Here is a 22,900-nt window from a genome sequence, read left to right on the forward strand (position 1 = left end):
GCGCTGCCCGAGCTGCAGGAAGCCAAGGCCTCGTGCAGCCAAGAGCCAGCATCGTCCTCTGGGTCCGCGTCCAGCCTATCCTCAGAGACCCCAGGCAAACCATCCATGCTGGCGCTTCGGGCATGCGACTCGGTGAAACTTCTCAGGAAAAGGGCTAAGAAGATCAGCGAAGCGCAGGAGCAACCAAAGGAAATGGCAGCAGCAACATCTTGTGGTGAGACCTGCCTGCCCGAGCAGTCCTCCCACAGCCGATCTAGATTGCTGCCACCCATAACGGAAAAAACAGGGTCTCCCACTGAAAAGGTGGCAGCGGAAACATCTCACGTAGATCCCAGCCTGCCCAAGGAGCCCTCTGTTGTCAGATCTGGGTTGCTGCCACCCATTAAGGAAGGAGCGGGGTCTCCCGCTGAAGAGATGGCAGGAGCGGCTTCTCATGGCGAGACCAGCCATGAGTCCCCCGCCATCACATCCGCATTTCTGCCACCCATAAGGAAAGAAACAGGGTCTCCCAGGAGTCAGTCTCCAAATACCAAAGCCCCACTCCGCAGGAAGGGCACACCCTACCCACGCTGATGTGGGTGTGTTGTGCCCAGGACAGTCAGAGCTCCACTAGAGGCTGCAAAACAGCTGCTGAGTCCCACTTGTGCCATTGAGACCCATTTGTGTCATTCCTGCATGCCACCTCCTTGAAGAAAATCAAAGGAACAAGGAGACTGAGTGTGGACTCTTCCAAGACCCCTTGCCTCTTTAGGAGCAAAACCCTATAGCTGGAAGTGTTCGAGGCAAGGGGTAAAGAATGGCATGGCTTAGTAATATTGCTATTCTATAGCAACATTGTTGCTATACCTATATTATTATAAATCTCTCTATATATCTATATCTATTATATCTATCTATCTATATCAATTATATATCTTTATAATATTGTATTCTCTTGTTATTCTACATCACATCATACTTAATATAAACATCTAAATACAAATAAACAATCAAAACACAATATGCACATGTGTCTGTATACATATATATAGCCCGAGTTACCGACTGCACTGCCATTTGTGCCGTGTCACAGCCCCCCAGCTCCCACAAAGCGGGGAAGCAGGGGCAGCCGGGCCTGCTGTGCAGATACATAGGCAGGCATACAGATACCTCACATGGCATCGTGGCTCCTCTGCCTTGTTTGGTTCCTGGCAGGTTTGTTTTCAGACAGGCACTCAGCCAAGCCTCTACACCCAGAGCAGCCTTTACATCTGGCAGCCGGTCACAAGTGGTGTCCCCAGGGCTCGGCACTGGGGACGCTCCTAATGAACGCCTTGATCAGGGATCTCGGCCAGGGCATTGAGTGCGCCCTCAGTAAGTTCACAGACAGCACCGAGCTGGGAGGGAGTGCTGATCTGCTGGAGAGGAGAAAGGTGCTGCAGATGCAGCTGGAGAGACTGCATTGGTTCCGTGGTTGGGCTGCAGTTGGACTGCAGGACCTCGAAGCTCTTCCCCAACCTGAGCAATTTTAGGATTCCATGATTCCAAACGCATCACTGATCCAAATGCATTCCATGATCACAGAATCACAGAATCACCCGGGTTGGAAGGGACCTCAAGGATCATGTAGTTCCAACCCCCCTGCCTAGCAGGGCCACCAAACATACACATTTACTAGATCAGGTTGCCCAGGGCCCTGTCCAACCTGGTCTTGAACACCTCCAAGGACGGGGCATCCACAACCTCACTGGGCAGCCTGTTCCAGGACCTAACCACCCTTCTAGTAAAGAACTTTCCCCTAACATCCAACCTAAATCTTCCCTCCTTCAACTTAAAACCATTTCCCCTAGTCCTGCTATCATCAGCCCTTTCGAAGAGTTTACTCCCCTCCTGGGAGTAAGTTCCCTTCAGGTACTGAAAGGCTGCAATGAGGTCACCCCGCAACCTTCTCTTCTCCAGGCTGAACAAACCCAACTCCCTCAGCCTGTCCTCATAGGGGAGGTGCTCCAGCCCCCTGATCATCTTTGTGGCCCTCCTCTGGACCCTTTCCAAAATCTCCATATCTTTTTTGTACTGAGGGCTCCACACCTGGACACAGTACTCCAGATGGGGCCTCACAAGAGCAGAGTAGAGAGGGACGATCACCTCCCTATCCCTGCTGACCACCCCTCTCCTGATGGAGCCCAGGATCCCATTTGCTTTTCGGGCTGCCAGAGCGCACTGCTGGCTCATGTTAAGTTTCTCATCTATCAGGACCCCTAGGTCTTTTTCGGGGAGATTGTGATCCTGAAGTACTCAGCCAATGAGGAACTGGGGGAGAAAGTGATCAGCTTGGAGTAACTGGGCCTAAAAGTTGCAACGCTGCTTTCTGCATGCTCTCCTGCTTGAAGGGGACCTGCCGTTGCCGTTGCAATTGCCAATCAATTGCCATCCTGATAAGTGATCTAGATATTTCTTCACTGGGCACCAGAGGGCAGCACTGGTCATCAGAGCCCCATTATCTGACTCAGTTCTTTCTGGGGTGCCACGTAGCCACAAGAATTTTTTCTTGAGACCTAATATGGTGTTTAGAGGACAGTACTGCATGATGGGATACTGCATATGTTTCAAGCCGCCCAGCGGTTGCCTCCACCGTGGTAAGCACATAATGATCTGGACAGGCTGGATGGCTGGGCTGAACCCATTGGGATGAGGTTCAACAAGACCAAGAGCCGGATCCTGCGCTTTGACCACATCATCCCCAGGCAAATCTTCAGGTGTGGGGCAGAGTGGCTGGAAGGCTGCGTAGAGGACCTGGACCTGGGGGCAGTGATCGATGCTTGGCTGAACTTGAGCCATTGGTGTGCCCAGCAGGCCAAGAAGGCCAACAGCATCCTGGCTTGTATCAGAAACAGCATTGGCAGCAGGAGCGGGGCAGTGATTGTCCCCTTATACTCATCTCTGGTGAGGCCGCACCTCCCGTGCTGTGTCCACTTTTGGGCCCCTCACTGCAAGGAAGACATCACAACCTTGGAGCGTGTCCAGAGGAAATGACTGTGGTCATCTGAAGGCTTTGTTGGTTGTCGGAGGGCTCCACTGGTTGTCAGAGATGTTCATTGACCATCAGAAGGCTTCAGTGATCGAGAAGGGGTGTCACTGGTCATCAGAGGGCTTCGTTGGTCATCGGGAGATTGGAGGTGTCTGTGGGAGGGGATATGCGGACTTTGGGTAATGGGGTTGGGGCTCTGACACAAGAGGCATAAAGCAGACCCAAAGGAGGGCCAAGTGTCTGCAATAAGAGAGCGGCTAAAAGGAGGGTGACGTGGTCACACTGTGTCCATGCAGAGGTGGATCAAAGTGTAACAGGTTTGGGAGGAACTGTATGGAGGCGCTGAGAGAGAGCAGAGGGAGGTTATTGGGGCTGCTTGGCAGCATGAGGAGCTCCATCCTTTAGGACTTTGGAGCAGGTGATGCGACAGGGTGGGGAAGGCCACAGGGGTGCAGGACATGGTGTGCATGGCATGGAGCTGGGGAAGGCTCCCGGCACTTTGAGGTGGCCACAGCCAGGCAAGGAGAGATCCCAGCTGTCCCTGCTGAGCATGAGAACAAGGACACAGACACGCAGCGTGTAGCTTTGCTGAGGGATTTATTGATCATCATGGGATGTCACTGATTATCAGGGTCTTCACTGGGCACCAGAGGATGTCAGAGGGCAGCACTGGCAAGGAGGAGCCTTGTCCCTGCAGGGTTTGTCCCCAGGGACTCAGGGCAGGAGAAGGTCTGGCAGCAGCCAAGAGACCCAGGGCAGGACGTTGAGTCCCCTGGGGACAGAAGCCACAGCCCCTGTCCCACCTTAATGATGAATCTGGGCCATCCATAGGGCCTGCCCCCTCCAGATCCGTTCCTCTGCACAGCTTCATGGAGTGCAAGGGAAGGGCTGGAGGTGACAGTGCCCAGGTCCCCTGGAACAGGCCACAGACAGTCATCAATTAATGCCATCATGACTATGCCATCAATTAATTCCCAGCCCCTGATGCCCGGTCCTCAGGGCTGCGGAGACACCCAGCGTCCCCCAAGTGCCCTGTGGTGCAGGGGCCCATTGTGAGCGCTAGAACAACGTGGCCAAGTCACGGTCCTGTAGCCTGCTCAGCCCCAACTGCCCCCCATTGCCTCCTTCCCCTGCCCATTGCCCACCAATATCAGGAGGGAGCCCAACAGCAGCCCCCGCGGTGTCCCCAAGGCCCATGGAACTGAGAGAACAGCCACACATCCCAGCCCCGTCCTCGCCCCAGGGTCACCCCTCAACTCACAGCTCCAGGAGAGGGAGAAAGCAGAGATGGGTCAGCACTGTCAGGCGGGGCAGGCAGCAGTGCCAGCATCATAATGGGCAGCTGGCCATGATGTCACCACGTTGCCGTGGTGACGTTTGTGACACGGCCACCCTGGAGGGGGGTGAAGGCAGAGCACGGAGGAGGGTCCTGCATCCTGAAGGAGCATCTGGTACAGAGCAGACGCATCTGAAGGATGAGCTCCAGCATGGCCGGTGCCGAGAAGGAGCAACCCGGGATGAGTGAGAACGGCCCCAGGGCGGGCCTTGCCTCTGGACAAACATGCGCTAATACCAAAGGTACACGGGCCCGCAGCCACCACGGGAGCGGTGCTGCAGCCAGTCTTGGGATGGAGATGGCACTTTACATCTGCCACCTCCCTCCTGCCCAGCAGTGGGAGGGGTGCCGGGAAGCGGCAGGTGCAGAGTGTGACCTGCTTTTCCTTTGATCTGCAGAGCGAGTTGCCGTCTGGGATGCGGTGGCCGCCTTGGTACACGAGAGTCTCCTGGTGCACAAGGTGCGTTTGTTGGCTGCCGGGTTCCTCCTCGCCCTGTCCGGCTCAGCCTGGACTTCCTCTGAGTCTTCCCCTGCACACACAGCAGGAAGCTTACCCCGTGTTTCCCTGCTGAGCTGCATTTGGGAGGGAGGGCGAGGGGAAGGAGAGGGCTGTGCAGCCCCAAAGCCGTCCCCGCTGCCCTGGCTTGTGCCTCTGAACAGCAGGAGGGGGCTCCTGAGATCTGTCCCCGCAAAGGACCACCTCCAGCTCTTCCTCCAGCCAGCCCGTAACGCGTCCTCCCTCTCTTCCTCCTCCACTCGCAGGGGGTCTGGATTCCCACCTTCGGCACCTTTGACATCATCTCCAGGGAGATCAGGATGGAGGACGGGACTGTGACCCTGTGCTGGCCCGTGTTTCACCTGGCCAGCAACCTCATAGCTATGCACCACCTCAAGGCCCGCAGGGGGTCCCTGCCAGGTAGGAGGGGGGATTAAACCCTTGCTGGCTTCGTGGACAGGGCAAACAGGGCCACCGCCTCCCTTCTCAGAAGCAGACCTCCCCTTCTGGGGAGCCTGTCCAAACGCGGGGCCAATCTGGATGATGTCCCTTAGAAGCAGTTCTAGGTGGAACAGCAACCGTATCATCAACCCTGTATCTGGTATTTTCTCAGTCGAAAGGAAGGTGGAGCCCCTGCACTGCAGCCAGGTGGCTGCAGCCGCCTCTGTGAGCTGGCAGACAGTGAAGTCGTGCATCCAAAGCACGGTGTCGCTGCTCTCCAGTTGCCTGCAGAATGGGGAGAACGTGGCCATGGTCCTGAAGGATGTCGGAGTGCTCCTTATTGACGGGCTGACTTTCCAAATGAAGTTCTATTATGACTTCCTGGAGAAGCTGTTGGGGAAAGAGAACTTCAGGGGAGCCGTTCGCAAGGTGAGCCGTAGGTTTCTCCATAGCCTGGGCAGTACCATCAGCCTCACTCAGCCCGCACACGGCTCACCAGGACCTGGGCAGCTGCTCGAGCTGTGCAGGTGCGGCGGTGCTGTCAGCTCTCCCTGCCTCGGGCTCCTCGTGTCCCCAGTGCCTCAGCCATGACCAGGACATCCCACAACCTCCCTGTTCCTCCCTTGCAGGCCCCCTCGCTGATGGACATGGGGGTGTCCCGTGTGAAACCAGTGGCTTCCCTGGTGTTCTCAAAATGCCTTGTCGTCTTACCCAAGTGAGTATTTTTCTGCTGCTTGATGCAGCTGCTCAGCTCTCATTCTGTAGCGCTTGTGCCTCGTGTCCGTCAGTGTCCTGCCCAGGAGGATGTGCCAGAGAATCACAGAACGATTGGAGCAGGAAGGAACCCGAAAAGGGCACCCGGTCCCACTGCCCTGCGGACAACAGGGACACCTGCCTCCAAATGAGGTTGCTCTGAGGCTGGTCCAGCCAGGCCTTGAATGCCTATCCAGGCACCCAGCACCTCTCTGGGCAAGACATCCCAGTGCCTCGCCACCCTCCAGCTAAAACCTTCTTCCTCCCATCCCAGCCAGTCTTCCCTCTTTCTGCCTGAAACTGTTTCCCCTCCTCCTATCCCAAGTGACCGTGCTAGCGGCTTTAGAAAGCCTTCATGCGGCATGAAAATGTGCCTGTGAGCAGACAAGCAGAGAGAGCAGCAAGGATTGCTGTTGCACTGCGTCACACCACTCACTGCCTTCTCCTCGCTTACAGGTTCCAAATGGAGTTGGTCCCCAAACTGCCGCCCCTGATACAGCGCAAGTCCTCTGGGAGCTTGTCTGGGTCACAGAAGTCAACAAAAGAAGAGACTTTGCCACCTCTTACTGGGGCCAAGAAAGGTGAAGTGGCTTCCAGCTCTTTTCCACAGCACGGGCAATCAACTGGTGGTGGGCAGACCCTTGCTGACCTTCATCCCAGGGCTCTCACTTGCATCAAACCTTCCTGCTGGCTCAGCACGGCCTTTTCCCCTTAGGTTGTGGTTGGCCTGTCCAAAAGGAAGGTGCTGTGTGTGACGTACCCCCATCCCTGGCTATGGCAGGAGGATGTGGGGATCTCAGGCCCTGCCCTCCCGCAGTGGAAGGACAGGGACCTCAAAAGTCACCCTGCCACCTTCTTGTCACCAGCCAGCTCCTCTTTCCCAAAGCCAGCGTCCCTCCTGCAGCCCAAAACAGAGCTGAACTGCAGAGAGGGGGAGTAGAGACAGAGATGGTTTCAGGGCGGGTTCTGGGAACAGGCCTGAGTGCTGCTTGTGAGCGAGCCAAAGGCTTGACGGTGAATCTCCTCTTCCTTCCCAACTGCAGTGAGATTTGACAACACTCCAACATATATTAGACGCCTGAGCACTGCAACTGTTGATGGAGAGCAGTTGCGAAGGATAAAGAACAGACTGCGGAGGGAGAGCATTGCCAACAGGTGAGGCTGGAGGCTGTGGGCTGGGATGTGCGTGGGGGTGACCCAACGAGAGCCCATTCCCTAACGCCAAAGGGTCGCTGCTTGTTTGTGGGCGCCCGAGAGTGCTGGGATGGGGACGCCAGGATCCCCCCAGTTCACAGGGCTGGCCCCTCTCCACATCTCAGCCACTCAGGCGGACCTCTCCCGCTCTGTCCTTTCAGTGTTCTGCCACCCATCCGGGCAGTGCCTGAAGCCCCAGAGCAGCCAATGAGCTGCCAGCTGCAGGGCCTGGAGGGAACAGAGAGCCGAGAAGGGCTGGGCCGAACAAGACGCATCAAGTTCCTCGATGAAGAAGGAGGAGCAGAGGAAGCCCAGCGTGAGGGTGCGCTGCCCAAGCTGCAGGAAGCCAAGGCCTCGTGCAGCCAAGAGCCAGCATCGTCCTCTGGGTCCGCGTCCAGCCTATCCTCAGAGACCCCAGGCAAACCATCCACGCTGGCGCTTCGGGCATGCGACTCGGTGAAACTTCTCAGGAAAAGGGCTAAGAAGATCAGCAAAGCGCAGGAGCAACCAAAGGAAATGGCAGCAGCAACATCTTGTGGTGAGACCTGCCTGCCCGAGCAGTCCTCCCACAGCAGATCTAGATTGCTGCCACCCATAACGGAAAAAACAGGGTCTCCCACTGAAAAGGTGGCAGCGGAAACATCTCACGTAGATCCCAGCCTGCCCAAGGAGCCCTCTGTTGTCAGATCTGGGTTGCTGCCACCCATTAAGGAAGGAGCGGGGTCTCCCGCTGAAGAGATGGCAGGAGCGGCTTCTCATGGCGAGACCAGCCATGAGTCCCCCGCCATCACATCCGCATTTCTGCCACCCATAAGGAAAGAAACAGGGTCTCCCAGGAGTCAGTCTCCAAATACCAAAGCCCCACTCCGCAGGAAGGGCACACCCTACCCACGCTGATGTGGGTGTGTTGTGCCCAGGACAGTCAGAGCTCCACTAGAGGCTGCAAAACAGCTGCTGAGTCCCACTTGTGCCATTGAGACCCATTTGTGTCATTCCTGCATGCCACCTCCTTGAAGAAAATCAAAGGAACAAGGAGACTGAGTGTGGACTCTTCCAAGACCCCTTGCCTCTTTAGGAGCAAAACCCTATAGCTGGAAGTGTTCGAGGCAAGGGGTAAAGAATGGCATGGCTTAGTAATATTGCTATTCTATAGCAACATTGTTGCTATACCTATATTATTATAAATCTCTCTATATATCTATATCTATTATATCTATCTATCTATATCAATTATATATCTTTATAATATTGTATTCTCTTGTTATTCTACATCACATCATACTTAATATAAACATCTAAATACAAATAAACAATCAAAACACAATATGCACATGTGTCTGTATACATATATATAGCCCGAGTTACCGACTGCACTGCCATTTGTGCCGTGTCACAGCCCCCCAGCTCCCACAAAGCGGGGAAGCAGGGGCAGCCGGGCCTGCTGTGCAGATACATAGGCAGGCATACAGATACCTCACATGGCATCGTACACATACACATAAAACATACACATTTACAGGGCCCAGGGCCCTGTCCAACCTGGTCTTGAACACCTCCAAGGACGGGGCATCCACAACCTCACTGGGCAGCCTGTTCCAGGACCTAACCACCCTTCTAGTAAAGAACTTTCCCCTAACATCCAACCTAAATCTTCCCTCCTTCAACTTAAAACCATTTCCCCTAGTCCTGCTATTATCAGCCCTTTCGAAGAGTTTACTCCCCTCCTGGGAGTAAGTTCCCTTCAGGTACTGAAAGGCTGCAATGAGGTCACCCCGCAACCTTCTCTTCTCCAGGCTGAACAAACCCAACTCCCTCAGCCTGTCCTCATAGGGGAGGTGCTCCAGCCCCCTGATCATCTTTGTGGCCCTCCTCTGGACCCTTTCCAAAATCTCCATATCTTTTTTGTACTGAGGGCTCCACACCTGGACACAGTACTCCAGATGGGGCCTCACAAGAGCAGAGTAGAGAGGGACGATCACCTCCCTATCCCTGCTGACCACCCCTCTCCTGATGGAGCCCAGGATCCCATTTGCTTTTCGGGCTGCCAGAGTGCACTGCTGGCTCATGTTAAGTTTCTCATCTATCAGGACCCCTAGGTCTTTTTCGGGGAGATTGTGATCCTGAAGTACTCAGCCAATGAGGAACTGGGGGAGAAAGTGATCAGCTTGGAGTAACTGGGCCTAAAAGTTGCAACGCTGCTTTCTGCATGCTCTCCTGCTTGAAGGGGACCTGCCGTTGCCGTTGCAATTGCCAATCAATTGCCATCCTGATAAGTGATCTAGATATTTCTTCACTGGGCACCAGAGGGCAGCACTGGTCATCAGAGCCCCATTATCTGACTCAGTTCTTTCTGGGGTGCCATGTAGCCACAAGAATTTTTTCTTGAGACCTAATATGGTGTTTAGAGGACAGTACTGCATGATGGGATACTGCATATGTTTCAAGCCGCCCAGCGGTTGCCTCCACCGTGGTAAGCACATAATGATCGGGACAGGCTGGATGGCTGGGCTGAACCCATTGGGATGAGGTTCAACAAGACCAAGAGCCGGATCCTGCGCTTTGACCACATCATCCCCAGGCAAATCTTCAGGTGTGGGGCAGAGTGGCTGAGGCTCCGCGCGCGGGAGCAGCCGTCATCTTGTGGCTCGGGGCCGCCTGGCTGTTACTTCATTCGGCTGAAGCCGCTGCCGCAGCCAGGGCCGCCCTTCACGGCAGCGCCGCTGCAGCCGCTGCGCGCCGGAGCTGTCCGGGCAGCACCGAGACGGAACCGCGGCACGACGGGAGCGGTGCTGAGGACGGCGGCGCCGGAGGTGTGCGGGAGGTCGGGTCCGGGCCAGGGCGAGGAACCGTGCGCGGCCCGAAGCGGCCCGCCCTGCCCTGCCCTCCCCTCCGGCGTGGGATGCGGGGATTTGGAGCGGTTGAAGGACTCGGGGCCTTAACGGCCGCAGCGCTGCTGCCCGCATCCGGGCGGTGCCCCCCCCCCCGAGGCGTCCAGCGCTGCTCCCGGTGCCCCCCGGGGCTGAGGTGGGCTGTGGGTGTAGGGGGCAGTGAGGGAGGAGTGGGGGCACTGGGGGAGTTTAGGAGGCTGTGGGAGGACTATGGGGTAATATGGGGCTGTAGGGAGAGTGTAGGGTAATGTGGGGCTGTGGGGGGCAGTGGGATGGATATATAGGTGAATAGTGGGGGATATGGGGTTGTAGTGGGCTGTGTGGGGATACAAAGGGATATGAGGAAATGGGTAGGTGTGAGGGGAATGTGTGGTCTGCCGGTGGCTGTAGGGGGATATGGGGATGTAGGTAGCTGTTGTGGGAATATAGAAAGGTGTGAGGGGGCTGTCAGGAGAGATCTGGGGCTATAGGGAGCACTGAGGATGCTGAAGAGGGATATAGGGCTGTGCGGGGCTTATAGAGGAGGATCTGGGGCTGTAGGGTGCTAGGGGGGCTTCAGGGGTAGATGTAGGTGTATATGGGACTATGGGGAGCTTCCTAGTGGCCACAGGGGGGCTATGGGGTTCTAGAAAGTTGTGTGGAACTAATGAAGTGGTATAGGAGGCTATGGGACAGCGGGGGCTCTGGGGAGGATATAGGGGACTGTGGAGGGGGTCCAGGGCTGATTCTGTGCTTTGGGGGGCTACAGGGGATCATGGGGCTGTAGGGAGCTGGGGGGCTGGGGTGCTCTGTAGGGCTGTGGGGGAGCTCTAAGGTTCTAAGTGGGTCCTGTAGGGTGCTCTGGGTAGGCTATAGGAGGATTATGGGGGATACGTGTCTCTAGGGGGCTGTGGGTGGGCAGTAAGAAGATTCTAGTGGGATACAGGGCTATAGGGGATGTATGGGGCTATAGGGTGGGTTGTAGGGGCATGTGGGGTCAAGAAGGCTCTCCCTCGCTTCCCCATTCCCTTTGCCCCTCCCTTCCCCCTTCCATAGCAGAGTGGGTGAAATGCTAGCTCTGAAGTTTGAATCAGAATTGGAATTGTATTGGACTAGAATATGACAGTTTTGTGGTCTTGGATCTGAACTGTGTTTTCTTCTGGGGCTTCAGGTCCAGGTACTGTTTAATAATGGCTTTGGAGAAGGTTTCAGCGTCCAGTCTCCTGCTCAGGAAGAAAGAAGGAGGTTTCTGGAGGACTTGCTGACGAGTGGAGCTGCTGCTGAACCTCCCCTTCCAAGAAGGCAGCAGGTGAGGCCGTGGTGCATCTCAGCCATTCCATAGTGCAAGGTAGCAGTGATTCAGGCTGTGCTTTGCTCTGATTCTCCAGCAGCACTTGTGCTTGTATGTGAGCAGCAGGCGGCCGCTAAGGTTGTGTGCTGGCTGCAGGCTGGGCAGGCACGGGAAGCACTGCCTGCAGCAGCACCAGCTGAGCCGAGGTACCAATGGGCTGGACTGGAAGCACTGAGGTTTTGGGGGCCTGATGCACAGAGGGAGGCCAATAAAGAGACCACGAGTCCATGAGTATTTAAGGCACAAAGGAAGGCTTAGAGGGGTGATGGAGAACACGTCTGGAGGCACAGATGCCTGCAAGCTGCTCTGGAAGCATAGAGGGAGGCCTGAAGGCCTAGAGGTTGCCCAGGAGGCTTAGAGGCCTTCAGGTAAAATAGCCTGGAGAGAGGCTAAGAGCCTGGCCAAGAGGCCTTGCAGCTTAGTAGTCCTGAGGCCAAACTGAGGCATGGAGGCCAAGAAAGAGGGAGTCTAGATGAGCAGAGGCCAAGAGGAACTGGAGGTCAAGTGCCCTCCAACCTCAGGGTCTGGACAGCTACAGCCCAAGAAGGCTGATGGCCTTGAAGTTGGACTGGAGATCTTGAGACGGTCTTTGCTCCCCCTCCAGCTGGTTGTGAAGAGCCCTTCCGTTGTGGAGAGGGCTGCGGGTTGAGTTCAGCATCTCCTGATGTGTCACAGAGATCCAGGGCTTTCAAGAAGCTGCTTCTTTAAAGTGCTTTGGATGGTGGATGTTCCTAGACAGAGCGCTTGTCTCCTCCAAGCTCTGAAGCCCAAGGTTTGTTCTGCAGGTCCCGCTGATGGCACAGGCATCAAACAGCCCAGAGCTCGTGGCTGGGGAGAGGCTGCGTATTGTGTTGTGAAGGGAGAACTGGAGGAGGGCTTTGAGCAGCGCTGTGCAGGAATGCAAGCAGCTGGTAAGAGAGAGGAGGTGTGTGTGCTGAGAGCAAGGGCTGTACGGCTCATCTCTGGGTGCTGACAGGGAATGCAGGCAGAGCTCTTTGCTCTCTGTTCTTTCCTGCAAGTCTGCGGCCCTTCAGAGCGTGCTGAGTTTGGGCAGCACGATGACAAGCCAAGGGTGGCAGCAGGAGATGCAGCACAGCCCTCTCCAGCAGCCAGGTGCATTTGTTCCTCTTGCTGCTTCTTAAGAAGGTGTGTTGAGCTTCCACAGTTGGTGCCATGGTAGCCTGTTTTGAAGGCTTTTAAGCTCTTCCTCTGATGCTCGCATCTTAAGACAGCGAAGGACTTCCCTGGCTGTGTAGGAATGGTTCCTGTACAAGGGCCTGGCTGTCTGTGTCTGTTCCAGATGCTGAAGGGGATGGTGATGTGAGTGCAATGATGGAGCTGGCTTTTGAATGGCAATTGCACCCGGCTGATGTGCAGCTCTTTCTGACACAGGCAGGAGACGGGTGGTGGGACTACAGCTCCTCTGGCAGTTTTGCAGCAAAGCTGTTAAGTAGAAGATAGGGATTTCTTTACTAGGAGAGTGGTGAGGTCTTGGAACAAGCTGCCCAGGGACATTGTGGATGCCCCATCCCTGGAGGTGTCCAAGGCCAGACTGGATGGGGCCCTGGGTAACCTGATCTAGTAAACATGGAAGTTTGGTGGCCCTGCCAGGCAGGGGGGTTGGAGCTTCATGATCTTTGATGCCCCTTCCAACCTGGGTCATTCTGTGGTTCTCTGACTCTGTGATTTGAAAGAAGAAGAACTCAGCTATGTTTCCTGTTCTTCCCCTGGCTATCCCCTGGCCTCGGCCCAGATTACCATTGCATTGCAGTAGGTGTTCCTTCCATCCCCGTGGCTGCCCCTTGCTTTCCAGAAGGTTGCCCTTTCTTTCCCACGACAGCCCGCCCATAATTCCCTGAATGCCCCAATACCCGTCAGTATTTCCCATCCAAGAACCTGTAGCCACCCCGCAACCCCCACAGAGCCCCAGAACCCTTCCAGGACTTCCTCAGACCCAGTACGCCTTCCCCATTGCTAGCCTGACAGGACCCCCATCACCATTCAAGGACTCCCAGAGCCCTGCTGGGGCCCCTCTTCACCCCCGTATCCTTCCAGATCCCATCCAGCAGCACGGTGCTGGGACAGGAGGGGCTGCTGCAGGAGGGGAATGCAGTGCTGGAAAAGGTGTAGGGCACAGATGTGGCGTAGGGGGCCCGGGGGCATGTAGAGAGTGGTTTGGGGTGAGAATGGGGGATGTGGGTCAGTGTTGGAGTGCATGTATTGAGTTCTTCCTGAGAGGAAATTGGGGTTCCCTGTGGCCCAAAGGTGGAGCCCTGATCTATCACCACACATGACCCCATAACCCCATATAACTCCACGTGACCCCAAGGCTCCACATGACCCATAACCCCATAAGCCCAGATGAGGCTGTGGACAGTGCTGGGTCTGTTCCTGGGTCATTCAGGGGGTACTGTAGAGTGGCTCTGGGGTTGCTGTAGAACAGCACTCTCTATATGCCCTAGACCCTCATCTCGCCCACATCCTGGGGGCAAGATGGAAGTCTAAGGGGCTATGGGGGAGTCCCGTGTGCAGGACAGATTCATCACCTGCTGCCCCACAGCAGCCCCCAGAGCCATCCTAGTGCAGCCCTGGAACAGCCCCATCACTGCCCACGGCCCGTGGCCAGCAGCAGTTCCAGCACCAGCACTGTGTTGGGTAAAGGCAGCTCCTAGGTGTGGCTCTGCCCCACAGCTTCCCCAGAGTGCCCCTTAGCCTTCCCGTAGGCATCCTTTCACTGCCCCACCACCCCGTGTGGCTTCCCCCCATCCCAGCAGATCCCCCTCACATCACTTCTGTACCTTCACAAGTTTTCTTTTTCTGGCTTTCTCATTCACCCCTACACGCCAACGGAACATTGCACCAACATTCTGCAACCATTCATGTGGGCTCTTATCCAACCAGAGCCGCCATCCATTCTTTCTTCTCCTCGAGGTGTCCTTGGTTCTTGTGCTGTTTATCTTGCTCCGCAGCTGCTGCTCCGTGCAGTCCTTCTTGTGTTCCCACAGTAAGGACTGCCAGGAAAGAAACCATTTGCCAAACCTCTGCGCCACAGACTGCCAAGGAACTCCATACGTTCCCAGGAATGGCAGGAGGGTGCTGACTATGGATACACGGCTACGGACTCCAGACAGCCTGATGAAATGAGTACGGGATGGCCATGGTGCCTGAGGGCGGTGGCTGCTCTGATGCTCGATATTCAAAAAGCCCATAAATCTACACTGGGCCAAAGGATCCCGGTTTTAATATCTCCTACATTGTTGACTGTATTGGAGGCAAAGCGGGACATTGGCTCTCACCCCAAAGAAATAATTGTTCCTAATATTGTCAACCCAGTATCTTTCCTTAGCAGACCTCATGGAGAATCAGTATTACGTGACTGCTTTGAAACAACTGAAGCTGCACGTTGCTGCCGATCCGTCGGACCTGAAGGATGAACCCTTAGAAGATGCAGAAGTTCCTGGTTTCCCGACAGCTGCAGTTTTGTGAGACAAGGAGGCTGCAAGGCAGGATATGCAGTAACTGTTACTGAGCAGGTAATGGAAGCACTACCATCAGCTGTGGGGACTTCCCCTCAGAAGGCTGGAATAACTGCCTTGACAAGAGCCTTAATTATATCGACCGATGCTAATTATGTCTTTGGGGTGCCACACGCTCATAGTGCCATCTGAAAATGGCAAGGATTGCTCACACACAAGGAAAACAGTATGATGTAAATCTACCAATGGTTATTATACGCTGTAAAGGACATCAGAAAGGCAACACTGTACAGGAAATAGGGAATAAGATGATGGGTCAGGTGGCAGAACAGGCAGTTGAAGAAGGTTTCAGTTCCAGACGGTAAACTTAAAATCTCTGAACCTGAGTCAAAACCTGTAAAATATTCTAAAGAGGACAGGAGTGCAATTAATGATTTAAAAGGGAAGAGAGCAAGCTGAAAGGTGGGTGCATGCCCAGATGGTCGCATTCTTCTGCCCCTTAGTATTTTATGGACACTGGTTATAAGGGAAGGTAAGGGGATACACTGGGCAAATGGACTCTACAAAGTACGATCCCAGTGCCAGGAACAGGGCACAAGTGGGCCTAATGGGAAAGGGTACCTTCCAGGGCAACAGTGGCAAATTGAGTTCTCAGAGCTACCAAGAAAAGGGGGGTATCGCTGTATGTTGGTACCTTTTTTAGTGGCCGGAGGCTTCCCTTGTAGAACTGTTCAGGCACGTGCAGTCATTAAAGTATTTTGACAGGAGATGATTCCAAGATGCTGAGGAACTACTTGGTCTGTCAAGGAAAGTGCTCCATGGAAAGTTAAACATAAAGAAATGACGAGTCGGTCACTAATTTGCTTTGCAGTGTAATTAGTAGCTTTCCAAAAACATAATACTTCCTTGATTGCTGGGTCTGTACACGATTACCAAAGGCAGGGACGGAAGCACCGTGATCTGGGATCCTGTGACTAAATTCATCTGCTCAGTACAGATATAAAAGCGGTCAAAGGGAGTCCATTTACTGAGGGGCAGGTGCCATATTAAACAGTGGCCGCTATGAAGGGAAGTAATAAGACTCTGATTAATGGGCATGAGTATCAAAACGGAAGTAATAGAATGAGCAAGTGTTGTTCGGGTAAAGGCTTTGGGTGGCTGTGGGGAGATGGGAGAGCTCAAACTCCCACCTGGCATAGTGAGGACTATGTGGAGCCAGTATAAAAATGCAAGGTGGGCTAAGAAGGGTGAATAAGCCATTGGTAAGGTGTAATACGGGATGCCATAGCTTTGTGAGAGCTCTTATCCTGGTCTTAAAAGTAGCACCGCTGTGAAGGGCTATAGTGAGCGTCTCTGCAGCTTGAGAAATGCCTGAGAATGCAGGTGCCCTGTGGGCAGTCCAAGAGGAGATATCCCCTTTATCCAAAGTTGTATTGCAACGTGAAGTAGGCAGGCATAAGACTGATTGGGGAATGGCTTTCTCTGGACTATGGGATAAATTACTAGTTGCCAATTTTAGGATGGTTCAAACAGCTTTTCTTAGTTTGCATCACCTTGCTACTCTTGTGTTCGACTTGTGTGGGAAGGTGGTGCTCTTTGTGTCTGTGCCAGGATGCCATAAGGGAATACGAGGTATGGGAGAGGCGTGAGCTAAGAGAAAAGGTGGAGAGCGGGGCTTATTTCAGAACACATCAAGAAAGAATCAAATGATCCAGCAGGTGGAAGTCCTGGTAGGTGAAAGAAAAGGGGGGAACTGAAGGGTGATAGAAGGGCCCCACAGTGAGGGAGAGAAAGAAAGTGTCACAGAAACTGGGACAGGGGAGTGGAAAGATGGTTTCTGTCAAAGTTGTTAGAAGAATGGGGAGTGCAGACAGTGAGTGTGGAAAACCAAGGGGGATGAAGGCCATAAAGATAAGGGTGGAACAGCCCGAGAACAGTGGAGTGATTAGATGTCCACAGGGCAGCTGGAACCAGTTTGGAGGGTGCCCCTCCTGCAGGGTTGAAAGTTTACAGCAAGGAAGATGACAAGGCTTAGTGAGGAAGATGATGAGCCTTCATCCCAGCCCGTAATGCTTCCGCCTTTCCTTTCTCTTCCACTCGCAGGGGGTCTGGATTCCCACCTTTGGCTCCTTTGACACCATCTCCAAGGACATTGGTACTGAGGACAGGACAGTGACTCTGTGCTGGCCCGTGTTTCACCTGGCCAGCAACCTCATAGCTATGCACCACCTCAAGGCCCGCAGGGGGTCCCTGCCAGGTAGGAGGGGGGATTAAATCTCTGCTGGCTTCGTGGACAGGGCAAACAGGGCCACCGCCTCCCTTCTCAGAAGCAGACCTCCCCTTCTGGGGAGCCTGTCCAAACGCGGGGCCGTTCTGGATGATGTCCCTTAGAAGCAGTTCTAGGTGGAACAGCAACCGTATCATCAACCCTGTATCTGGTATTTTCTCAGCCCCCAGGAAGGTGGAGCACCTGAAGTACAGCCAGGTAGCTACAGCTGCTTTTGTGAGCTGGCAGACAGCGCAGTCGTGCATCCAAAGCATGGTGTTGCTGCTCTCCGGCCGCCTGCAAAATGGGGAGAACGTGGCCATGGTCCTGAAGGACGTCGGAGTGCTCCTCATTGACGGGCTGACGTTCCAAATGAAGTTCTATTCACAGCATCATAATGGGCAGCTGGCCATGATGTCACCACGTTGCCGTGGTGACGTTTGTGACACGGCCACCCTGGAGGGGGGTGAAGGCAGAGCACGGAGGAGGGTCCTGCATCCTGAAGGAGCATCTGGTACAGAGCAGACGCATCTGAAGGATGAGCTCCAGCATGGCCGGTGCCGAGAAGGAGCAACCCGGGATGAGTGAGAACGGCCCCAGGGCGGGCCTTGCCTCTGGACAAACATGCGCTAATACCAAAGGTACACGGGCCCGCAGCCACCACGGGAGCGGTGCTGCAGCCAGTCTTGGGATGGAGATGGCACTTTACATGTGCCACCTCCCTCCTGCCCAGCAGTGGGAGGGGTGCCGGGAAGCGGCAGGTGCAGAGTGTGACCTGCTTTTCCTTTGATCTGCAGAGCGAGTTGCGGTCTGGGATGCGGTGGCCGCCTTGGTACACGAGAGTCTCCTGGTGCACAAGGTGCGTTTGTTGGCTGCCGGGTTCCTCCTCGCCCTGTCCGGCTCAGCCTGGACTTCCTCTGAGTCTTCCCCTGCACACACAGCAGGAAGCTTACCCCGTGTTTCCCTGCTGAGCTGCATTTGGGAGGGAGGGCGAGGGGAAGGAGAGGGCTGTGCAGCCCCAAAGCCGTCCCCGCTGCCCTGGCTTGTGCCTCTGAACAGCAGGAGGGGGCTCCTGAGATCTGTCCCCGCAAAGGACCACCTCCAGCTCTTCCTCCAGCCAGCCCGTAACGCGTCCTCCCTCTCTTCCTCCTCCACTCGCAGGGGGTCTGGATTCCCACCTTCGGCACCTTTGACATCATCTCCAGGGAGATCAGGATGGAGGACGGGACTGTGACCCTGTGCTGGCCCGTGTTTCACCTGGCCAGCAACCTCATAGCTATGCACCACCTCAAGGCCCGCAGGGGGTCCCTGCCAGGTAGGAGGGGGGATTAAACCCTTGCTGGCTTCGTGGACAGGGCAAACAGGGCCACCGCCTCCCTTCTCAGAAGCAGACCTCCCCTTCTGGGGAGCCTGTCCAAACGCGGGGCCAATCTGGATGATGTCCCTTAGAAGCAGTTCTAGGTGGAACAGCAACCGTATCATCAACCCTGTATCTGGTATTTTCTCAGTCGAAAGGAAGGTGGAGCCCCTGCACTGCAGCCAGGTGGCTGCAGCCGCCTCTGTGAGCTGGCAGACAGTGAAGTCGTGCATCCAAAGCACGGTGTCGCTGCTCTCCAGTTGCCTGCAGAATGGGGAGAACGTGGCCATGGTCCTGAAGGATGTCGGAGTGCTCCTTATTGACGGGCTGACTTTCCAAATGAAGTTCTATTATGACTTCCTGGAGAAGCTGTTGGGGAAAGAGAACTTCAGGGGAGCCGTTCGCAAGGTGAGCCGTAGGTTTCTCCATAGCCTGGGCAGTACCATCAGCCTCACTCAGCCCGCACACGGCTCACCAGGACCTGGGCAGCTGCTCGAGCTGTGCAGGTGTGGCGGTGCTGTCAGCTCTCCCTGCCTCGGGCTCCTCGTGTCCCCAGTGCCTCAGCCATGACCAGGACATCCCACAACCTCCCTGTTCCTCCCTTGCAGGCCCCCTCGCTGATGGACATGGGGGTGTCCCGTGTGAAACCAGTGGCTTCCCTGGTGTTCTCAAAATGCCTTGTCGTCTTACCCAAGTGAGTATTTTTCTGCTGCTTGATGCAGCTGCTCAGCTCTCATTCTGTAGCGCTTGTGCCTCGTGTCCGTCAGTGTCCTGCCCAGGAGGATGTGCCAGAGAATCACAGAACGATTGGAGCAGGAAGGAACCCGAAAAGGGCACCCGGTCCCACTGCCCTGCGGACAACAGGGACACCTGCCTCCAAATGAGGTTGCTCTGAGGCTGGTCCAGCCAGGCCTTGAATGCCTATCCAGGCACCCAGCACCTCTCTGGGCAAGACATCCCAGTGCCTCGCCACCCTCCAGCTAAAACCTTCTTCCTCCCATCCCAGCCAGTCTTCCCTCTTTCTGCCTGAAACTGTTTCCCCTCCTCCTATCCCAAGTGACCGTGCTAGCGGCTTTAGAAAGCCTTCATGCGGCATGAAAATGTGCCTGTGAGCAGACAAGCAGAGAGAGCAGCAAGGATTGCTGTTGCACTGCGTCACACCGCTCACTGCCTTCTCCTCGCTTACAGGTTCCAAATGGAGTTGGTCCCCAAACTGCCGCCCCTGATACAGCGCAAGTCCTCTGGGAGCTTGTCTGGGTCACAGAAGTCAACAAAAGAAGAGACTTTGCCACCTCTTACTGGGGCCAAGAAAGGTGAAGTGGCTTCCAGCTCTTTTCCACAGCACGGGCAATCAACTGGTGGTGGGCAGACCCTTGCTGACCTTCATCCCAGGGCTCTCACTTGCATCAAACCTTCCTGCTGGCTCAGCACGGCCTTTTCCCCTTAGGTTGTGGTTGGCCTGTCCAAAAGGAAGGTGCTGTGTGTGACGTACCCCCATCCCTGGCTATGGCAGGAGGATGTGGGGATCTCAGGCCCTGCCCTCCCGCAGTGGAAGGACAGGGACCTCAAAAGTCACCCTGCCACCTTCTTGTCACCAGCCAGCTCCTCTTTCCCAAAGCCAGCGTCCCTCCTGCAGCCCAAAACAGAGCTGAACTGCAGAGAGGGGGAGTAGAGACAGAGATGGTTTCAGGGCGGGTTCTGGGAACAGGCCTGAGTGCTGCTTGTGAGCGAGCCAAAGGCTTGACGGTGAATCTCCTCTTCCTTCCCAACTGCAGTGAGATTTGACAACACTCCAACATATATTAGACGCCTGAGCACTGCAACTGTTGATGGAGAGCAGTTGCGAAGGATAAAGAACAGACTGCGGAGGGAGAGCATTGCCAACAGGTGAGGCTGGAGGCTGTGGGCTGGGATGTGCGTGGGGGTGACCCAACGAGAGCCCATTCCCTAACGCCAAAGGGTCGCTGCTTGTTTGTGGGCGCCCGAGAGTGCTGGGATGGGGACGCCAGGATCCCCCCAGTTCACAGGGCTGGCCCCTCTCCACATCTCAGCCACTCAGGCGGACCTCTCCCGCTCTGTCCTTTCAGTGTTCTGCCACCCATCCGGGCAGTGCCTGAAGCCCCAGAGCAGCCAATGAGCTGCCAGCTGCAGGGCCTGGAGGGAACAGAGAGCCGAGAAGGGCTGGGCCGAACAAGACGCATCAAGTTCCTCGATGAAGAAGGAGGAGCAGAGGAAGCCCAGCGTGAGGGTGCGCTGCCCAAGCTGCAGGAAGCCAAGGCCTCGTGCAGCCAAGAGCCAGCATCGTCCTCTGGGTCCGCGTCCAGCCTATCCTCAGAGACCCCAGGCAAACCATCCACGCTGGCGCTTCGGGCATGCGACTCGGTGAAACTTCTCAGGAAAAGGGCTAAGAAGATCAGCGAAGCGCAGGAGCAACCAAAGGAAATGGCAGCAGCAACATCTTGTGGTGAGACCTGCCTGCCCGAGCAGTCCTCCCACAGCAGATCTAGATTGCTGCCACCCATAACGGAAAAAACAGGGTCTCCCACTGAAAAGGTGGCAGCGGAAACATCTCACGTAGATCCCAGCCTGCCCAAGGAGCCCTCTGTTGTCAGATCTGGGTTGCTGCCACCCATTAAGGAAGGAGCGGGGTCTCCCGCTGAAGAGATGGCAGGAGCGGCTTCTCATGGCGAGACCAGCCATGAGTCCCCCGCCATCACATCCGCATTTCTGCCACCCATAAGGAAAGAAACAGGGTCTCCCAGGAGTCAGTCTCCAAATACCAAAGCCCCACTCCGCAGGAAGGGCACACCCTACCCACGCTGATGTGGGTGTGTTGTGCCCAGGACAGTCAGAGCTCCACTAGAGGCTGCAAAACAGCTGCTGAGTCCCACTTGTGCCATTGAGACCCATTTGTGTCATTCCTGCATGCCACCTCCTTGAAGAAAATCAAAGGAACAAGGAGACTGAGTGTGGACTCTTCCAAGACCCCTTGCCTCTTTAGGAGCAAAACCCTATAGCTGGAAGTGTTCGAGGCAAGGGGTAAAGAATGGCATGGCTTAGTAATATTGCTATTCTATAGCAACATTGTTGCTATACCTATATTATTATAAATCTCTCTATATATCTATATCTATTATATCTATCTATCTATATCAATTATATATCTTTATAATATTGTATTCTCTTGTTATTCTACATCACATCATACTTAATATAAACATCTAAATACAAATAAACAATCAAAACACAATATGCACATGTGTCTGTATACATATATATAGCCCGAGTTACCGACTGCACTGCCATTTGTGCCGTGTCACAGCCCCCCAGCTCCCACAAAGCGGGGAAGCAGGGGCAGCCGGGCCTGCTGTGCAGATACATAGGCAGGCATACAGATACCTCACATGGCATCGTGGCTCCTCTGCCTTGTTTGGTTCCTGGCAGGTTTGTTTTCAGACAGGCACTCAGCCAAGCCTCTACACCCAGAGCAGCCTTTACATCTGGCAGCCGGTCACAAGTGGTGTCCCCAGGGCTCGGCACTGGGGACGCTCCTAATGAACGCCTTGATCAGGGATCTCGGCCAGGGCATTGAGTGCGCCCTCAGTAAGTTCACAGACAGCACCGAGCTGGGAGGGAGTGCTGATCTGCTGGAGAGGAGAAAGGTGCTGCAGATGCAGCTGGAGAGACTGCATTGGTTCCGTGGTTGGGCTGCAGTTGGACTGCAGGACCTCGAAGCTCTTCCCCAACCTGAGCAATTTTAGGATTCCATGATTCCAAACGCATCACTGATCCAAATGCATTCCATGATCACAGAATCACAGAATCACCCGGGTTGGAAGGGACCTCAAGGATCATGTAGTTCCAACCCCCCTGCCTAGCAGGGCCACCAAACATACACATTTACTAGATCAGGTTGCCCAGGGCCCTGTCCAACCTGGTCTTGAACACCTCCAAGGACGGGGCATCCACAACCTCACTGGGCAGCCTGTTCCAGGACCTAACCACCCTTCTAGTAAAGAACTTTCCCCTAACATCCAACCTAAATCTTCCCTCCTTCAACTTAAAACCATTTCCCCTAGTCCTGCTATCATCAGCCCTTTCGAAGAGTTTACTCCCCTCCTGGGAGTAAGTTCCCTTCAGGTACTGAAAGGCTGCAATGAGGTCACCCCGCAACCTTCTCTTCTCCAGGCTGAACAAACCCAACTCCCTCAGCCTGTCCTCATAGGGGAGGTGCTCCAGCCCCCTGATCATCTTTGTGGCCCTCCTCTGGACCCTTTCCAAAATCTCCATATCTTTTTTGTACTGAGGGCTCCACACCTGGACACAGTACTCCAGATGGGGCCTCACAAGAGCAGA

At 55.0% G+C, this 22,900-nt stretch overlaps 3 protein-coding genes across 4 annotated transcripts; all 3 read left to right on the top strand.

Annotated features, from left to right (window-relative positions):
- The first annotated feature begins 4,437 nt into the window (after nt 1–4,437).
- Nucleotides 4,438–8,551, top strand: LOC146758186 (uncharacterized). Its single transcript, XM_085517382.1, has 8 exons — nt 4,438–4,585; nt 4,742–4,803; nt 5,106–5,259; nt 5,453–5,709; nt 5,910–5,995; nt 6,490–6,614; nt 7,077–7,188; nt 7,389–8,551. The coding sequence occupies exons 1-8, from the start codon at nt 4,483–4,485 to the stop codon at nt 8,122–8,124; spliced, it is 1,635 nt and encodes a 544-aa protein (XP_085373508.1). The 5' UTR covers nt 4,438–4,482; the 3' UTR covers nt 8,125–8,551.
- A 205-nt stretch (nt 8,552–8,756) lies between these two features.
- On the top strand, nt 8,757–12,934 carry LOC146758187 (uncharacterized). The gene is made up of 2 exons (XM_085517383.1): nt 8,757–10,251; nt 11,266–12,934. Exon 1 carries the CDS (start codon nt 9,750–9,752, stop codon nt 10,164–10,166), a length of 417 nt encoding a protein of 138 aa, XP_085373509.1. The 5' UTR covers nt 8,757–9,749; the 3' UTR covers nt 10,167–10,251; nt 11,266–12,934.
- A 3,458-nt stretch (nt 12,935–16,392) lies between these two features.
- Nucleotides 16,393–21,794, top strand: LOC146758188 (uncharacterized). 2 transcript variants are annotated; one of them, XM_085517385.1, is made up of 8 exons: nt 16,393–16,651; nt 17,025–17,178; nt 17,372–17,406; nt 18,731–18,952; nt 19,153–19,238; nt 19,733–19,857; nt 20,320–20,431; nt 20,632–21,794. In XM_085517385.1, the coding sequence occupies exons 1-8, from the start codon at nt 16,628–16,630 to the stop codon at nt 21,365–21,367; spliced, it is 1,494 nt and encodes a 497-aa protein (XP_085373511.1). In that variant the 5' UTR covers nt 16,393–16,627; the 3' UTR covers nt 21,368–21,794. The 2 variants fall into 2 exon arrangements, with proteins under 2 accessions (XP_085373511.1, XP_085373510.1); XM_085517384.1 differs by lacking the exons at nt 16,393–16,651; nt 17,025–17,178; nt 17,372–17,406 and adding an exon at nt 17,996–18,046 and having other exon boundaries at nt 18,349–18,952.
- The last annotated feature ends 1,106 nt before the right edge of the window (nt 21,795–22,900 follow it).

The sequence above is a fragment of the Coturnix japonica genome, chromosome 16 (genome assembly GCF_054131305.1).
Source record: "Coturnix japonica strain WE chromosome 16, WE-NBRP24, whole genome shotgun sequence".
Taxonomy (NCBI): domain Eukaryota; kingdom Metazoa; phylum Chordata; class Aves; order Galliformes; family Phasianidae; genus Coturnix; species Coturnix japonica.